The sequence below is a fragment of the Peromyscus leucopus genome, chromosome 10, assembly GCF_004664715.2.
Source record: "Peromyscus leucopus breed LL Stock chromosome 10, UCI_PerLeu_2.1, whole genome shotgun sequence".
In the NCBI taxonomy this organism is placed as follows: domain Eukaryota; kingdom Metazoa; phylum Chordata; class Mammalia; order Rodentia; family Cricetidae; genus Peromyscus; species Peromyscus leucopus.
In genome coordinates this window covers 87,338,364-87,357,497 of record NC_051071.1, presented here as the reverse complement: position 1 = coordinate 87,357,497, position 19,134 = coordinate 87,338,364, and the positions used below count along the sequence as shown (strand labels likewise).

The 19,134-nt window shown below is 41.4% G+C and overlaps 2 protein-coding genes across 4 annotated transcripts in view; one reads left to right on the top strand and one right to left on the bottom strand.

Annotated features, from left to right (window-relative positions):
* The window catches only part of LOC119088669, a 40,067-nt gene extending 31,473 nt beyond the window's left edge, over window positions 1-8,594 (bottom strand). Inside the window, exon 1 of the mRNA XM_037209227.1 lies at window positions 8,444-8,594. The gene's annotated coding sequence lies outside the window, so the exon portion shown is untranslated. The remainder of the gene's footprint in view (window positions 1-8,443) is intronic.
* Mapk10 (mitogen-activated protein kinase 10) overlaps window positions 1-19,134 on the top strand; it is a 294,249-nt gene that overhangs the window by 254,031 nt on the left and 21,084 nt on the right. For all 3 annotated transcript variants that reach the window (XM_028867293.2, XM_028867294.1, XM_028867295.2), the window contains 2 exons: window positions 15,159-15,222; window positions 17,283-17,360. In XM_028867293.2, the coding sequence (XP_028723126.1) occupies window positions 15,159-15,222; window positions 17,283-17,360 (142 nt within the window). The remainder of the gene's footprint in view (window positions 1-15,158; window positions 15,223-17,282; window positions 17,361-19,134) is intronic.

Genomic DNA, 19,134 nt, shown 5'->3' with positions numbered 1-19,134 from the left:
ACAGAAACGACTCAGGGCAAACAAGGAAAAGACCTGGACTCAGGTCACACGGTATCTATTGGTAATATGCACTCAATTCATTCACTGAAGTTTGTATTACATTTTAATTATGCACCACCAGTACTGGTAAATATTTCTATTAACAAAATAAGAAACTTCTTGCTATTCAGAGGCTTATAGTGTGTACACTCTGTTTTTGTATAAATGAGAAATTATAACGACCCTGGTAAATTCCCACGTAAAGGGAATTAGAGGTGTGCAGAAGGGCAAAGGGATAATGAAGCCCATTCTTCAGTAGACAGCAGGGCTTTCGGTGGGGGGAGAAGCTTCATCAGTACCAAATGATGAGCAGGAAGATGGAGGAGGATAGTAGAAGAATGGGCTTTAGGGGAAGGAAAACAGCCTTCTCCAAGCTAGTCAAGGAAGGAGACATGGCTGACCCTGGTGAACTGTACGTTGACTTGGTGTGGCCAGCCAGGAGAGGTGAGGAATGAGCTGAACACCTAGGCAGGGACCAGGGCAGAAAGCATTTCTAAGACATTCCCAGGGAGCACACCTGTGTCGAAGGCTGCTGAGCAACTGTGGGGATTTTAATCAGGGGTTAAAATAACGGGGTTTATGTTTAAGCAGATCATTTTTATTCCAATTGGACAGTGACGGGTATTAGCAGAAAGACCAGTTGAAAAAACCAGCAAAGCGGTTGGTATAAGAGAGAGTGACGAATGGGCGCTGGTGCACTGGGGATGGAGGAAGAATGAAACCCAGAGATGGCTGTGCTGTAACTGTCATCGCTAATCTCTGTCGGAGAAATGTCCTGTCTAATAAAGTTTTAAGGGAAATACGTGAAAGTGCTCAATTAACTTTGAAAAGGTATGATGTGATTAGAGAGGCATTTTTATGGATATGATTAAATATTTTAAATCCAGCTGTTTTAATCTATCAGACATAAGGGGAATGAAAATGGCTTTTATTACTGTCATGATAATTAAAAAGCCCTCATAGACTTGTTTTCTTTCTAAATTAGTCCTCTGAATATCTCTCTACTGAGTGAAATGGCATGGCTTAAAGAAAATCCACCAGAAATGAAATGCCTTAAAAAAAAAAAAGAAAGAAAAAGCAGAGCATGGATAGCACTTTACATTAGATTGTACTTTGTTCTGATTGAGTTTAGTTTATTCTTCTTGAGACACAGCCTCTATCTCCTTACCGTTATCCACTTACATCCATATTTTAAATGAGACTTTTTCATGATGCACAGAGGGTAATATGGATTCCAGTGGGCACATTATCAACCAGAAATCATTCCTTGCCTTGAGGTGATTCTGTCCTGCTGAAACCTTTCACCTCGAGAGCCCCCTTTCCTATATCACATACCCTAGACTTGGTAATTCTAGCAGCAACTTGAGGATAAACATGTTGTTGTAGTAATTTATATCACGTATTAGACTATTTGTGTTTTTTTTTTTATCAAAGTGGGGATTCAGAAATATTAGTTGAATTACCGATACTTTTGAATTATTAGCATATTGACTAGTTTATATTATCTTCCAGTGATGCTTTGATTCTCCATTGCTGTAACCAAAGACACTGGTCAGTCACTACCTCTAGGCTAGGACTCTAGTTCTAGACAAGATTAGAGTGTTTTCATACAGACACACACCAGAAAGCTAAGGCTGGCAGCCAGTACCCATGTAATCATGTCAGCGTCTTTTCAAAAGCTGCTGTCTCTTCACGAGGGCAGTATTTTAATAATTTATGTGATGAAGGAATTTAAAATTGCAACAAATTTAGAATAACAACGTTGTCCACTTTTTGTGTAGTCATCTCGTATGTTAACATCAAAGCCATCTTGTACCAATGCTTTCTGTGTAAGATGCTGGGGATGTTGGTTTTGTTATAACCAGATCAGCAGAAGTCTTTATATCAGATTAAAAGAGTTCATTAACTCAGAACCTGGACCCATTCAGAGAAGTCAGTGATGAGAAAAAAAAAAAAAAAAGATCTGGAATGAAAATAATTATGCACTCAACTTGCTAAACATTTGGGAATTGGAAAGCTGTTAAAGTTGATGTGAAAATCTGATACTTTCCTCTCAAGATGGTAAAGTGTGTTCAAATTAGTCATCCTTAGTGCGGCTTCTAGCTGTGACTGTGGCTCAGGATCGCTGGATCTACAGCCCATGCTTTGCACCACTGATGCTTGTTGAGGAGCATGGTTCCCCGTCCCCTGTTAGGTCTCAGGGCTGATGCGATACTGATTTGGGTATTGGTACAGAAACACTGAAGGCCCGCTGCCTCCTGCTCACTTTCCTTCTGCTCTGAGCCTGTAGCCGTGGTGTGGGTGACCCAGGCTTCAGTGGGCTGACTCAGCGGATGTGTGTGTGGTGGGTTGACTTTCACATGGTTCTTTCTCTAGCGCCAGTATAGGTTTCGTAGCGTCTTGTAGAGGCTGGCATGTTCTTCAGACCAGCAGAAAGGTCTTCTAACAGGAGCTACTGCTTCTCTGAACTGTAAATGGATTCTTTCCTGACACCGTCCATACACCATTATCACATCACACACTGTGCTGAGCTGATCCACTGTACTCAGGCCTCCCTCTCTCCCACATCTGCTCCTTCGAGTTCCTCTGGAACAGAGCCCCAGCCTTATTATCTGTGTGCAGACAAAGTGACACCAGTAGCAGTGTGACAGCAGTGTGATTTGTAAAGGTCCCTTGAATTCTGCTCCCCTGTGCTGTGCCGAGTCGAACGCTTCCCCATTTTCCCGGTCTCATCTGAGCCTTCTAAGAACTCTAGGAAAGGATGGATGTCCTCGGGGAATCTTGCTGTCCTCATCTGAATGAGCACTGCTCATCTTGTGAGCCACACAAACGCCACCTCTCCCTGGGATCCAGTGCACAGCTCCGCTCTAGTCCATGGAGGCTGTGGGCAGGGCGCCTGCAGTTTTCCTTTTAAAATGTAGAACAAGGCATATTGTCTTAGACATCTTCCAGAAACTTCTCATCTTTATAATAAAAACTCCAGCAGTCATGAAACTTTACAGAGCTCCAAGTCAGTGCTGTTTCTGATGGTGTTGCATCTACCGCCCACCACCAAGCACTTATGATTGGATGTACACACACCCGTGGATGCACACTCAAGCTCCTAAGTAAAGTCCTTACACTCGGATGGTCTGTTTCATCCTGCACATCTTGGTGACAATAAGAAAGGACCAACTTGTTTTTATGACTGAAGTTTAGAAAACATTTCTCCACTGAATGTGACAGCTGTCTACACTCGGGCCATCTTTCCTGTGTCAGGGCTTACCTACTTTTCACCAGGATTCCGACCTCCTTGTGTTTCTCTGACCATGGTGAGCAAGCTCTTCCTTTGAAGGTTTTTGTGTTGTAGTTCCTTCTGGAACATTTTTTCCTCCACGATGAGCACCTGGCTCTTGTCATCAGCCCATTAGTCTTCTCACAGGCTTCTTTATTAAAGAACTCTTCTGTGACTATCCTCCCAGACAACACCCGAGTGTACTAGCCTAGTCATCTATGTTCTCTCTCACTGCTGCCTGACATAGTACCTTTCTTTCGTTGTTGTTGATGGTGGTGGCCACTATGAGCTGAGTGCCTTGAATCTGAAACCCTGAAGACATTATAGACACACAGACATATGCACAGAAACGTTAGGATCAGGTGGAGTGTGCACACTCTGATGTGTTGGCACCTACTACTGCTACGACCTAGAACCTCAGTGTGTTTATCATGGGAGAAGGAGGGGTTAGCCAATTTCAGTAGGTGTCTTAATTAGTGTTACTATGATGATGAAATACCATGACCGAAACCAACGTGGTGATAACAGTTCACCATCGAAGGAAGTCAAGACAGGAACTTAAACAGGTCAGGAACCGGGAGGCAGGAACTAATGCAGAGGCCATGGAGGGTTGCTGCTCACTGGCTTCCTCCATGTGGCTTACTCAGCCTGCTTTCTTATAGAACCCAGGACAACCAGCCCAGGGATGGAACCACTCACAGTGGGCTGGGCCCTTCCCCATCAATCACTAGTTAAGAAAATGCTGGTGCACACCTTTAATCCCAGCACTCGGAGGCAGAGGCGGGTAGATCTCTGTGAGTTCGAGGCTACCCTGGTTCTACAGAGTGAGTTCCAGGACAGGCACCAAAATTACACAGAGAAACCCTGTCTTGAAAAAAACAAACAAAAAAAGACAAAAAGAAAAAAAGAAAAATGTCCTACAGTTGGGTCTTATGGAGTCATTTTTCCCCGTTGAGCCTCCCTCTGCTCCCAATAGCTCTAGCTTGTGTCAAGTTGACATAAAAATAGCCAACGTAATAGGCCAGCAGTTTCAGGCTGTGAACATCAGGGACAGGGAAGCAACAGTTGCTAGTTATTGTGTGCAATGATCAACTGTTTGCACTTGGATCAGTGAGAAAGGCTTTGCTCTCATGCTGAGCCTCACCTATGGGGCAGAGACATTGGAGTCCTTGACATGGCCATGCTGGTGTCAACACTGCACATCATCCAAGACTTCACTCCCTCAGGGTTTCCTCTGCTCCCTGCAGTTGATACTACACCTAGAACTAAAGATCAGCCAAGAGAGATTGCACAGACCCTTCGGGACATTGCTCAAGTACTTAAAATACAGTTTGGATCTTAGTAATCAGATAAATAGTTAGTGAAGAGCTTGTATTAAACTGTGAGCCCAGAGGCTCATGGATTTTAAAGGATGCCTTGACAAACAGTTTCAGTAGGAGGTCTCTATAAGTGTCTTAATAGTGTTACTGTTATGATGAAATACCATGACCAAAACCAACTTAGTCATGGTATTTCATCATAATAGTATCAAAACATCAAAACAGCTAATATGTATAGCTATGTAAAGCTTGGGTCTCTTTGTATGTTCGGCAATTGGAATGTTGAACCAGCATCATTTATTTAATTTTGCTAATTGACAGATTTTTTTCCCCAAGTTCGGATGCATCCATTCTGAGCACAGTAATTATTCCCACTTGCTGAATATCTATTCTACATGATGTACAGAGCTACACAGCAGTAAGCAAAGCTGAAGAAAGAGACAATCATTGTTCCGTGTTATTTGTACCATAGTATACTGAAGAACATATATCGAGTAATAAATAGTTCAGATTTTAAACACAATATAATAGAATTGCATAGAAAAACACTCAGTTTAGCAATGTGCTTTAGAGGAAGCTACTTGGAGGGACTAATCTCTAAATACAAGTGTGAAGGATAATGGAAGTATTAAAGTAGAGAAGACAGGCAGAAGTCAGGACATATACACTCATTGCAAGAGAGAAGAGGTCAGGAGAATTGCAAACCTTCAGGTTAACTGAATCGAGATAGATGAGAAAGTGGGTTGGGCTGGAAGCAGGAGCCGGAAAAGGAAACAGCGCTGTGGACTCTGCACCCCCTCCCCAGTGAGAGAAGCTGGAGAACACCATTCAGTTTTAAACTTTCAACAAGTCATTTTCTTTGCAAAGCAGAACTTCAGTGGAAGACAGGCAGGTGGAAGGCAAGAAGATGCAGCTGTAGTAATGGATTAGAACTAATGAAAGCCTGAGGGTAGACATAGGAAGACAGCTCAAGAGATGTTTACATACTTACCATGGGTCTTAGATACTTTTCTATTACTGTGATAAAATGCCAAGGCAGCCAGGCATGGTGGTTCACATCTTTAATTCTAATGCCAGGGAGGCAGAAGAAGACAGATCTCTGAGTCTGAGGCTAGCCTGGTCTACAGAGCGAGTTCTAGAATAGACAGGGCTATACAGAGAAACCCTGTCTCTCAAACCAGACTAAGCCAAACCAAATCAAAACTGATTAAACCAAACCAAACTAAAACACTAAGACAACTTACAGAAGGAAGAGGGATGGAGCCCATCAGCATCATAGTGAGGAACATGGCAGGAGGCAGGCACGGCACTGGAGAAGGAGTGAGAACCCAAATCTCAATCCACAAACAGAAAGCAAGGATCACCGTGGGATGTCACGAGTCTTTTGAATCCTTCAAGCATGCCCATGCTGACACACCTTCTCCAATAAGACCAAACCTCCTAGTCTTCGCCCAATAGTTCTACTAACTGGGGACCAAGTATTCAAGCATGAATACAAGGGCCATTTTCATCCAAACTACCACACCGTGTGATTCTGATGCACAGCTGAGATTCAGGGCGCTGCTCTGATCTCTTATGCAGGAATAAAACAAATTCTGCCCTTTGCCTAGGTAACAAGCCCTTTTGGGTCTGAACTATGTGTAATAACTTGCAGGAGTTTTAAATTATATTGACGCTCCAGGAGGTGGAATTCTGGGATGACTAACATGTAGCAGTTGGTTCATAAATATGTGTGAAATAAATGAATGAAGAACAGATGGATGGTGTGGGCAAGTGTGGTTGGCGGTGCAAGTCTGAGTGCTTTCAGGTAAAGCATCAGAAAAAAATTTAATGGGGGCAGTAAAGACAATCTCCATTTCTTATACATGACTAAGCTTTTTGATAGGAAAATATAATCAGTTTCTAAGCTGTCTTACTTAAGGTCTCTATTGCTGTGAAGAGACACCATGACCATGGCCACTCTTATAAAGGAAAGCATTTAATTGAGGTGATGGCTTAGAGTTTCAGAGGTCTAGTTCATCATCATCATCATGGTGGGGGGCGTGGTAGCTGGGAGCGTGGCAGCATGCAGACAGAAATGGTGCTGGCTGCAACAGGAAGTGGTCTGAGACATTAGTGGTGTCTTGAGCATGTACGACACTCGAAGACCGCCTCCACAGTGACACACTTCCTCCAACAATACCACAACTCTTCCAACAAGGCCACACCTCCCATCAGTGCTACTCCCTTTGGGGGCCATTTTCTTTCAAAGCATCACACTGACATCTGAAAAAAAAAAGCCTGCAGAATAAAAAGTAGGAAAAAAGAACTTGACTTCATCCAGACTTCTAGAGCATTGTCCCATTAAGCTTTCTAACTATATTCAGTTCACACCACAATTAATATATGCCTTGCTGGCTTACTGAGCCCCCTGGTCATTTAGTGCTGTGATGTCTCCTAGCAATGACTGCTTGCTTTCTTAATATGAAACCCTTTAGGAAACACAGTACACTTCACAATGACGTTTTCAACAGAAGTTTGTTGACATGCCCGGTAGTGAGCATTTAGAATTAGTTTTCTCTTTAGTAAAACAAGATGTAAAATGATTTCATTGCAAACCAAGTGGCTGGCACAAGGACACCATTCAAGCCCTGTCGCCATGCTGGTCTGGATCCCACATTGGATCCATTTCCTCCACGTCCCTTCCAGGGAATCTGTGGTTGAGTGATTTAGAAGTCCCCTTTGCTTTCTCTGCTGGAAGGCTGCCCTTGACTACAGGATACAGATCTCACGTTCACTGATCTTCCTGTCCAGTGACCGTTTCAAGTCTACCAAGACATACAGTCCACTGAAGGCTGTTAGGTTTTCCTTAGTATCGGTATACCCAAAGGACACCTAGGTGAACTTGATTTTATAACTGTGTAAGAGATGAGAAACGTGTTATGAGTCACAGCTGTGCAGTCTTACCATTGGGTGAATCTGTAAGCACTCCTACCTTGGAGCAATTGCAGAAGAACCTCTAGCCTAGTGTCTGGGCATTGGCATGCTCCCCGGTAATCTGAACACACAGCCATGTCAGAGGAAGCTTGCCTTAGGACTAGTTGATGGAAACGATAGAAGGGGAGTGTTTTCCCTGCTGTGTCCTCTTCTCTACAGCCATAAGGTGGCAGTAGCGTGGCACAATGACTGTCCTGGTCCTGTTCTACAGTAGAAACCAAACTGGAATCTGTAATTCTAATTAACAGCATTTGGAGGCCCCCATCCAGCTGAAGATAGTATTGACCTTTTCCCATAGCATTCTATGTGGATTTATTTGCCTAATAAAACTTTATCGAATATGTATTTATTTTAACAAGTTAAACAGAGAGGAATTATATCATTAACCCAGAGTTGGTGAAAGGCCAAAAATACCATGAAATTTGTGTTCAAATAGGTGTGGGTTAAAATGTTGCCGCCTCTGATGACTGACAGGATGTCTGATCATTGTGTTTCCCATGAACGCCTAGATAAGAGGGTTGGCAGAAAGGCTAATAAAGCACTGTGTGAAAGTCAGTTTCTTGGAAATGCTAACAGGATGATGAAGATGTTGAGGAAGAAACTGATGATAGAATCAATTACAGAAAGCCCAGACAAAAACTAGGACAATACTCTTGATGGTGATATTTGTTTCTGGATTTGGGTCTCTTCTGTATGTTCCCTACCAGTTTCTGCAGAATGTTATTTAATACCTCAGCATACTCCATCTGTTCTCATTTCAAAGAACAAAGTCAACACCAACTTCGAACAGCTATATTCCACCCTTAGCTGGCGATGTCGTGACCTTTATACTCACGCTTCTACTGAAGGTAGTCCTTGCTCAATGATAAATTACCCGTTTCATTTCTCAGGCTTTGAAGCTGCCTTCTCCAAAAGTGCTAGAGGCTTCCATGTGGCAAGATCAAGGAGAATAGGCCATTCGCATATCTGTTCTCGGTGCTCTAGAGTCCAAGATTCTTCTATTGTGACACCTCTTCCCCTTGGTGTCCATGGTGACAACACACTCTCCACATTCCGGGCTTTACTCTTCCCTTAGGCTATGTGTGCACCTCTTTCTGCGTTATTTTCTTTCCTCCCCTGAGAACATACCTTCCACTTGGCCCTTTTCATATTATGTTGCCTTGTACAGCTGCCCAGAGTTCCAGATCTCTAAATCAGTTACTGGGGTTGTGATTGCCCTTTCAAGAGTAGCATCTTGAATACTGATATGAGTTAATCCATCCACACAGTTTCCTCCTCTTCTCAGCTTATCCACATATCCACCACGATCCAGCAGCTATCAGAAGTCACTTGGTGCTGTTCCCTCATCTCCTTCATATCCAAGCCATGGGGTGCACTAGTTCTTTGGTGTCCTTCCCAACACTAAATCAAACCAAATCAAACATCTCAGAGGAAAACTGACCCTGAGCTTGTCATTTCTTGCCTACTGTTCATTCCCTGATGGCACAGTCTTTCACTGGAATGAAAAAAGTGCTTACAAGGGACATCCCTACCCATTAGAGCTCCGTAGTGATCCTCTTCGAGTATATGATGCCCTAAGAGCCCTGCTGCAGATGTCCCTCCCACCTGAGTCCCTCTCAGGACTTGCTCTAGGAACACAGTGTAAGACACATAAGAAGAGCTCATTGGATTGGGTGTCAGGTGTATACTTACTACTCCCAACCTAGGGGCACTGGCCTATTTGAAAAGTTTGCACGTCTACTATGCGCGGTGGAATATGTCTTTATTATGAAATGTTAACAGGACTAGCTGATATACTTTCACCTCATATGCTCACATCACTTTGTGTGGTGACAGCACTCATGGTTTCTTTGCTGATCTCAAGAATACAATACATTGTGGTTGACTGTAGTCACAATGTTGCCTCCAACTTTTCCCTCTGAGGTATTTTATGCTTTGACAGCATACTTAAATGTTACGGATTAACACATTCTTTTCCAGCTTAAAGAATACTTTTCTTCTTGTAAAACATTTATGATAGTGATGGTCTCCTAAAGCTTTTGGTTGTCTAAACTAGTTTGATCCTTCTTTATTTCTTAAGGACAGTTTGCCGGCTATAGTGTATGATTGGTAGGTTTGTCTTTCTATTTACTGTTTTTATTTTTAAGATCAATGTAATTACAACTTTTCTCCCTTTCTGTTCCTCCCTCCAAACTTCCTACATATCCTTTCTTGTTCTCTTTCAAATTCATGACTTCTTATTTTGTTAATTGTTATTGCATGCATATGTGTGTATGTATGTAAATATAAATTCTTAAATATAACTCTCTTTTTTCTTTTTTAAAATACCTTTCTTATTTAAAAATTTTCAACAAGACATGCATTTTTAGTAATAAGCTGCCAAGCTTTATAAGAGGAAAACAAAGCATGTTTCAGTTTAGTAGGATATCATTTACTTTTCGATACCTCTTGCCTTAATACCGGATGCACACACATGCTGCTGTAAGTCTTTTATTGACATATTTTGAAGGGCAGAGGTAAAGAGAAAGATGGAGAAGCCTGATTAGGACAACAGGCTCGAAGCAAACACCAAAGGTTGGATGATTGTTCAATAGGTCAGGACAAGACCGTTATAGAAGAAAACGTCAAAATGTCAGATTCAAAGCTGGATATCCTGTTAGCACAAAATGCATAAAAGGAAGAACTTTGCTCAGCTTAGGTTTCCCGTTGCTGTTTCTCTTCTGCTTTAAGAATCGGTGGAGAAGTATTGATGTCCAAGATACTCTGATGGAAAGCATTTAGGAACCTAAGAGTTGACCGTTGTGTGATGGTTTCCAGATATAGCTACACATGTGAACTAACAGAACACTGGGACAGAAATTAGAAATTAGAGTCGCAGGCTAAAACTTGCCCTAATTAAAATATTTTGCAAGTGTGAAATTATCCAATTTAATATTTCTGGAACTCATAAGGATTCATTCACTCTGTCTTTTCCTGTGGGAAACTTTAAGATTTATCCATGGCTTTGTTCTAATTACCTCTCTGATCATGAAAATCATGACTTTTTCTGTGTTTCTGTATTTTCATTTGCAAAATGACCCAAGAGTGCCAAACTCTCTTCAGTAACTTACGTGAAACCACCCAAACCAGCATTGTTTAGAAGATTAGCACAGAATGAATCGACACATGATGCTCAACAGAGAAGTTCTGTTTAAAAATGTGGGACACAATGAAGTGAAAAGAAAGAGATTTCCTCTTGTAGTGGTGAACTGGAGAATGAGAAGGCGGTGGTAGAGAGAACCCTTCAGTAAAGAGTGACTCCCTCCAGTCAGCACAGCACAGAATAACAAGTGGCCATGTGCTCCTCCACCCCTGGTGTGTGTGGAGACCGGCACTCTCTTACACTATTTCTTCCGAGAGCTAAATATTACATCCTTTTAAAAAAAAAGGTTTACTCACTGAACTCGAGCCCTTTGGAAGAGCAGTCATCACTCAGAACCTCTGACTTAGTCACCTCCCCAATTCTGAGTTTTACATTCTAAAAAGTATTTGAAAAATTGGAAGAAAATGCTGCCATGCCTTCTTGGAGAAGCAAAACTTAGGGATATTATGTAATAGTTTAAACCTGAGTTATGGGAAAATATTCATCTATCTTTAATTTGTCATGCAATTATATATCTCAGATCTCTAACATAGCATCTCACAACACACCAGTTTATCTCCCAGTTCATCATCTTAACATAGTGAGGACAGCAAAGTGTCCTAGTAACTAAAAGGACATGAGCATTCTTTTGGGCAAAGTGGGAAATGTGGTTACCGCGTTGGCTATATGTCTATGTTCTTCTAAAACATAATTTATTTTAGAACTAAATCCACTGTGTCTGGATAATTCTTTACACTTGGATTTTAATAAAAATTATATCATTAATTAGTCATCTGACTTTAAGTTATATATTTGAAAATTCACCACAGTTTCTTGATTCTGAGGATTATTAAGGTGTGTAGAAGCAGCCTAGACAATTACGGCTTCTCAGAAAATAAAGGAGCTTAATCCTAACTAGAAAGATAATAATGATCTTCATTTATTAACCTCTCAAAGATAATTGAGAGAATATAAGTAAGACCTGTATGTTTTCCCCGGTCACACTTACTCCTTTTTCTTTTGGTCATACACAGTATCAATATTGGTATTGAAGATAATTCATTATATTTTCCAACATTTTAGATGCTGTCTCAAATTTAATTACATCCTTCTGTATATTGTAGCAGTTTTGAAGAATGAAAAACTCTTTAAATGTGATATCATTGAGTTTGGCAGCCAAATAATTCCAGTTTGAAATATCATTTTTAAGTATAGTCTGGTACATGTTCAGCACCAGTCTTAGTTTCTTGTCTTGTTGATAAGATAAAATATTCTGACAGAAGCCATTTAAGCATTTATTCTGGCTGCTAGTTCAAGGGTACAGTCCATCATGGAGAGAGGTCAAGGTGCAGGGAGCCTGAACAAGTTTGTTATGTTATATTCACTCTCAGGACCAGGGACCAGTGGATACATGCTAATATTCAGCTTTCCTTCTTCATTTGCTACAGGCCAGGACCCCCTGCCCAGGAGAAGATCCTACCCACAATTCAGATGGGTCTTTCTCTTCATAATAATTCCCTTCAGACATGCAAAGATGCCCACCTCCCCAGGAGAGTCTAGGTCCGGTTAAGTTGACAATTAACACTAGCCATCACACAACCTAAGCTTTTTATTGAATAAATGAATTTAATAGGTTAATAAATGGATGCTAATATTTACTAACTCATGGTGAAGGTGTGATTCTCTACATCTCCATGTTTCTTTGCCCTTGTTCCTTCTTTCTTTTTTTTTTTTTTTATATAGGATTTTCCTTACTGATGGAAAATCCTTCCTACATACTAAGGTTGAGAAAGAGAATACCTCACTAACCAAACACCGAACATTCCCTCTGCAAGTGAAAGCAGGGTTACTAGGGAATATCACGTGCTAACAACTGTTTCCTAAGCACGAGTGTATGAGTATGCGGCTTATGACTCTACTGTCTTTAAATTGTTGCCAAGAACTCTTTTATACTGTCATTTAGGTGACATGTTTGTGTTAATGCACCCTCCCACTATAGGTAACATCTGCTTCCTCTCTTCAGGAAAACCTCAAATCAAAATAAAAACCCAGACTTTAAAAATAGAAAAGCAAAACAAAAACCCAGAGGACTCATATGTTAGGATGGTAACCACAAACACAAAGGTTTCCAACATTGCTCTTGGTTTATTGAAAGCAAAGATCCTAGACTTAGCGCTTTGCTTCCTCTGTAGTCTGTGGTTAGAGTCTGTGCTTAGTGCTTTGGACACCAGTAACATTTGCATGCTGAAGCGCCAAGAAAAGCCTCCTCAAAATAGCCTTGTTGCAGAAAATGACATTTATGCACTTTGGCAGGAGCTATACTCTTAAGTCATGTTCAATTTTGAAACTTGTATGGAAAAATCTCCTCTGTGGGGAGGCCAGTCACACAGCATCCTGAGCTCAGTCTTTTTTGAGAGGAAGGAGGAGAGCCAGCGAGGCACAAAGGTCTGAGCATGCTGTCCTGCAGGTCTAATACCGCCTCACACATTCTCAGGGAGAGGCAGAGCAGACAAGCTGCCGCGTGACAAAATCTCTCTTCAAGTCCAGACTCTGCTCTGCCGAACTGAGTTTAGAACAGTCTCATATATATTCAAAAACGGCTCCCGTTTTGCCTTCTTTTTCCAGGAAATCAATGTATTCCTTTGTAAGTCCTTTATGGCTTGAAGGAGGAGACAGTCCTCCAGGCAGCCCCAGTGCAGCGCTGATTCTCCAGTCCCTCCGCTGTGCACAGTCAGTGTCTGGGGGCTTTCCCTGGGGTCCTGGGGTGCAGCCAAGCCTCCCTTTGCCTCACTGTCCACGTGCTGACCACTGAGTAGCACTGCTCTGCTGGCTGTATCTGAATAAAATTGGCTCTGGTTGTGGCTTCTGGGATAATGAATCTAACACAGAAGCAAGAATGTGTGAGAAAATCTTTTTTTAATTTTTTTTAAATTCATTTTACATACCAACAGATCCCCTTCTCATTCCTCCTCCCACTCCCCCTCCCCTTCTCCCCCTCATCTCCTCCTCCAAAAGGGTAAGTTCTCCCATGAGGGGACAGCTAAACCTGGTACATTCAGTTGAGGCAGGACCAAGGCCCTCCCTGCTGCATCAAGGGTGAGCGAAGTGTCCGACCATAGGTAATGGGATCCAGGAAGCAGGCTCATGCACCAGGGATGGATCCTGATCACACTGCCTGTCGCCCTCAAACAGACCCAGCTGCACAACTGTCTCCCATGTGCAGAGGGTCTGGTCCCGTCTCATACAGGTTCCACAGCTGTTGGTCTAATGTTCATGAGTTCATACGAGCTTGGTTCAGTTGCCCCTGAGGATTTCCCCATCATGATCTTGACCCCCCCCCCCCACCTTGTTCATATATTCTTAATGAAAACCTTCCTTATAAGGGCACTTTTTTTTAAAAAAAAAAAAATCCATCTTCTAACAGGTGGGAGTTCCTCTGATTCTGTAACTTTTTTAGTTTCTCAAAAAACTATTGTTTTTAGAGTACTGATCAAGAATGGATTCTAGGCCTCCTCATCTCTTAGTAACAGAGACGCTGTAATTCCTGCCTGTACTGGTCCATGCTGGCTAATGTATTTCCTCTTGTTCACTTCCTCCACTTTGTGCAGATGTGCTCTTCCGAGACTTGTTTGCCTTTCTGTGTTATGTCACTTAAGTTGGAGCTTTCTAGTTAATGTGGCAGATGTCCCCAAGTCCACATATTAGGAACAAGAGGTCAGATAGGTTATATGAAGACCGCCATCCTGGGAAGCATGTGACTATGGAAACTGCCTGTCATACTTGAACTCCGTACAGGAAGAATGGTGACTGCATTTAGTCGGTCTCCTCAGAGAGTGCAACCCAGTGGCCACTCAGGGGGTCCAGACGACCCTGTTCTATAGCAAAGCAGAAATTGATTCTGCTGGAGGGGAGTGAGTAGATCCATTTCAATACAGGGTGCGAGGCTATGTCTGAAACATGTAATAATGTTTCAATAAAAATAAAAGGTTAATTTAATACAAATCGTTCTTTGAGTGGGAACATGCACTGTTTTACTGGGTATAGAATAGGTTAAAAATGAAACAAGGTCTGTCAATCTGGGAGAGTTTTGGCACAGGCTGTGTGAGCAGAGAACACTGATTCTGGGTCTTTGCCACCAAATATGCAGCCCAGCCACTGTCCCTCTGTGGGACTAGGGATGAAGGCACTGGGAAGTGAGACTTCAAGATATGAGTTCTGCTGTCTTATTAGTGAGCCATATGTAAGTAACTATTCCACAAGATTTGAGGGAAATTTAACTGTTGAGCTACTACTTATTCCCCAAAACTGATATAAGGGTACCGTTGCCGCCCAAATCAATGAGTAGCAAGGTATTTCCACAAATAATTATGAGAGTACAGTTGTGTTTGGATTGGTTGTCATTAAAAACTGTGTGTTTTTTGTCCCGCAGCCTCCTCCTCAGATATATGATAAACAGCTGGATGAGAGGGAGCACACCATTGAAGAATGGAAAGGTGACTGTGCTGTGCTTATATGTACATTTTGCCTTCCTGGAAGTCAGAATATAGAAACTATCCTGTCAGGCCATGTAGTCAATACAAAGAAAGCATCTGCAGCTTCATCCTGTACAATACTTCATTAAAAAGTGACATTTTAGTGCCTTGTTATGGGGCTGGTGTGGGAACTCAATCAGTGTGTGTCCAGTATATACAAGGTCTGAGTTTAGTCTCCAGTGCCTCAAAAAGTGAATGAAATACAAACGAGAATGCAATTATTTTGAAATTTCCTAAAGTTTATCTGTCTTTTATAGTAATACAAAAATTCTATTTGCTTAAGACTAAAAAGAATTTAATTATGGATACTTTTGCAAAAAAAAAAGTGTATTGATAGCTAAAGTGCTTGTCATGGGGTCAAGCTTCATTTTAATACTTAACAGTTGAACTCCTGTGTTTGCATATAAAATTAAAATTAAGTTTGATAGCTAGAGTGATGGATCAGTAGGGTGAGTACTAATCCTGAAAATCCTCATTTAATCGCTGAACCCACACAGGGAAGGAAAGAACCAACTGCCATATACTATCCCCAGGCTGTGCCTCCCCTCTCCCAAATAAACAAAATGTAATCTAAATATAAGTTTCAAATATACTTTAAGTTTTAAAAATTAAATATAGGTAGCACATAAATTAATTTACAAAATTTATGGGATTTGAGAGTTTACATAGAATATATGTGAACACAAGAGGCTCATTCTCACCTAAATAAAAACAAATGAGTGAGGGCGTCAATCCATTTTTTCAGCAAAACTTCTCCAAACTCATACTGTAACTTCAAAATATACAGAGGAAGAAACAAAAGATAAAAAAGAGCTAAACCTACAAAGAACTGTCAAACTAATATAATTAACTACAGAGAAGAATGAATTTAAGGAATCCAAGTACAGATGGTGTCACTTGGTCAAACTAAAATGAGCCAGAACAAAAAAGGAAGAAAATTTTGAGCAATTTTTAAAGAAATCATCATATAAGTTGGGAAAAGGAAAATGCCAGATGGAGGAGACAGGGAGAAACCAGTGTTAAAAATAAGCAGAGTGTTATAAAGAGATTCCACTGGTCATGTGGGTGACCATGTCATCCAAAGGACCATGTGGGTGAACATGGAAAAACAAGCCCATGAAAGTGGTGGCGTCAGGGAAACACTGATGGCAGACGGGGGTGTAGAAGGGTTACTTTGGTCTAAATGAAACACAAAGGCATTATTGGGGCTTGTGAAGTCGCAAGTGAGAAGACATAGCCAATGTGAACAGGACACGTGCTAAGCTGGAGGAAGAAGTACCTGTGGAGGATATAAGCCATTGCAAGAAGGGATGAGTAGGACTGAATGGTTTTTACCTAAATCTGGCAACATAAAGAACTAGAGATCTCCAGGCTGAGCTACAGCAACAAGAAAAAAAAAATTGACTGCCGGTCTGGGGATGAAGAAAATGATTTTTTAATTCTCAGGTTTCTGTTGTGCTTCGGTTTACAAGTCCACAACATAAGTGTTGAAGAAAGATGGTATTAGAGACACAAGTTATGAGGATTGATTATAATTTAAAGTCCATAGGATTTGCATGGAAGAAGTAATTATAAAAGGAAACAAGAGCATCCCAAAGTGAAGACATTTGCTGGGAACACAGTTCCGCGTGGGTGGGTGGGTGGGGCTAAATTCCTAGCACACATGAGGCCCTGGGTATGAACCCCAATACTGCAAAAGCCAACCAAGAAACAAGTAAACAGGCAAATGAGGTTATTTAATTTCTTGTACTCGGGAGTCCATCACGATCAGTTCAGAAAACAGTCATTTATTTATTTTTAGACATTTACTTACTTAACTGCTATATAACAAGGATCTGCTTCACTTAAGCTTCATGCATAGTGCAAGGAAATATAGAAATGGAAGATTGAAAATCCTCAGTGATTTAAGAATCCATTCAACACCACAGAGATTTTACTTGTCATTAGCTAGTGCATCTGTTTGTAGATTAAGGAAAGCATTGCTTTTCGGTTATAATAACATGGACAATTGTTTCTTACAGAACTTATCTACAAGGAAGTAATGAACTCAGAAGAAAAGACTAAAAATGGCGTAGTGAAAGGACAGCCCTCTCCTTCAGGTACTCACTCTCTGTGAATAACCAAGATGCTAGTACTTGTGTATTTTCCTGGCTTTTGAAGGGTATAGTCAGAGACAAAATTGCTTACAGAGCCTGGGAACAGACAACATATGACCATTTCCCTATGTTGCACTAATTTTTTTCTTTTGAAACCATGCATTCTTCTGGTCATTCTGATTCTAATAAGCAAGCATAATGTTGTCATTTTTCTAAATAATACTTTTATTTTTGAGATTATAATATAATTAAAATATTTCTCCTTTCTCTTTCTTCCCTCCAAGCCTCCCATATATCCCTTGCTGCTCTCTTTCAAATTCATGGCCTCTTTTTTCATTAATTGTTATTGCATGCTTATATATATATATATATATATATATGTGTGTGTGTGTGTGTGTGTGTGTGTTATACATATACATCCCCAAATATATATAGCTCAGTCTATATGACGTAACTTTTATGTACATGTTCTGGCTGACCATTTGGTACTGGATACCCAGTTGGTGTGCTCTTCCCTGGGGAAGACTTTTTCTCTCACTCAGCATTTCTTAGTTGCCTGTAGTTCTGTGTGTAGGGTTGAAGCCTCCCTGGCTTTCCTCCATCTACTTTGGCATGTCTATTGGTGTTGTCCTTGTTCAGTAAGTCATGTTGGTGAGACTTTATGGCTGTAACTTCTGACATTCCTAGGAGACACAGTTTCACCGCAAACTCCCCTATCCTCTGGCTCTCTCTGAAGCTTCCCTTTTCTGTAATGGTCCCTGAGCCTTAGATGTGGGAGCTGCTTTGTAGATGTGTCTGTTGGGACTGGGCGCTACAACTATGCATTTTGACTGGTTGTGGTTTTCTGTAATGGTCTCTGTCTCTTGGAAAGAGAAGTGTCCTTGTTGAGGAGTGAGGACTGTACTCATCTGTGGGTATAGGGACAAATATTTAGAGTGTAGTTGGGGATTATGCTGCCTTAATAAAGTGGCAGTTGTATCTTCTCCTCCAAGATCCATGACTTCACTAGCCCTGGGGAGTTGGCTAGGTTTTCAGTACCAGGTATGATTTCCTTCTTGTTGGGCGGGGTATAAGTCAAATTATAGAGCTGTTGTTTACCATCAAAATATGCATATTACTACTTCGATCTTAGAGTTATGATGCCATGAAGATCATTGTCATGGTTCATCAGCATCATAGCTGGGTAGGACTATTGGTGGCTTCCCTCCTTTGGAAGGTCACATGGTACCAAGGAAGCTAGTCCTCAGAAGGGGCATTCAGGCCAGTTCTAGCTCAGGGGTCTCTGGGCATATGTTTGAACTGTGGGCTGTCTTCAGCAAGAGGGAACTGCCAGTCATCTTAGTGGGCAGCCAAGGGCAATAGCAATAACCTGTAATGTTTTGGGAGTCTTTTGGACAACCCTGACCAGCAACTCAAAAGAGTCTTCTCATACCTGGTGTTGTGTTTTTTGCCTTCTGGTCTTAGCATTGTCCACCCAGATAAGAAAAACTCATTTAAATTATATTTGCATATTTGTAGACAGACTTATGTGTATTAATTATTTTTCAGTAGTTAATATTATGATTATAACTTTTCAGACATCCTTATTGTTCTTTTGCTATTTTTCTCCTTCCACGTTTATTTCCTTCCCCTATCCATAATCAGAGCCCCTCCTCTGCCCGTTTTCCCTGTCAGATCACTTGCACACCAGTGGTCCCCTTCCCACTCCTCTCCAGCCCCTCCCCTCAACGGCCCCTTCCTACTGGTTTCTTCAGTTGTTCCAGTTACTCCCATCTGA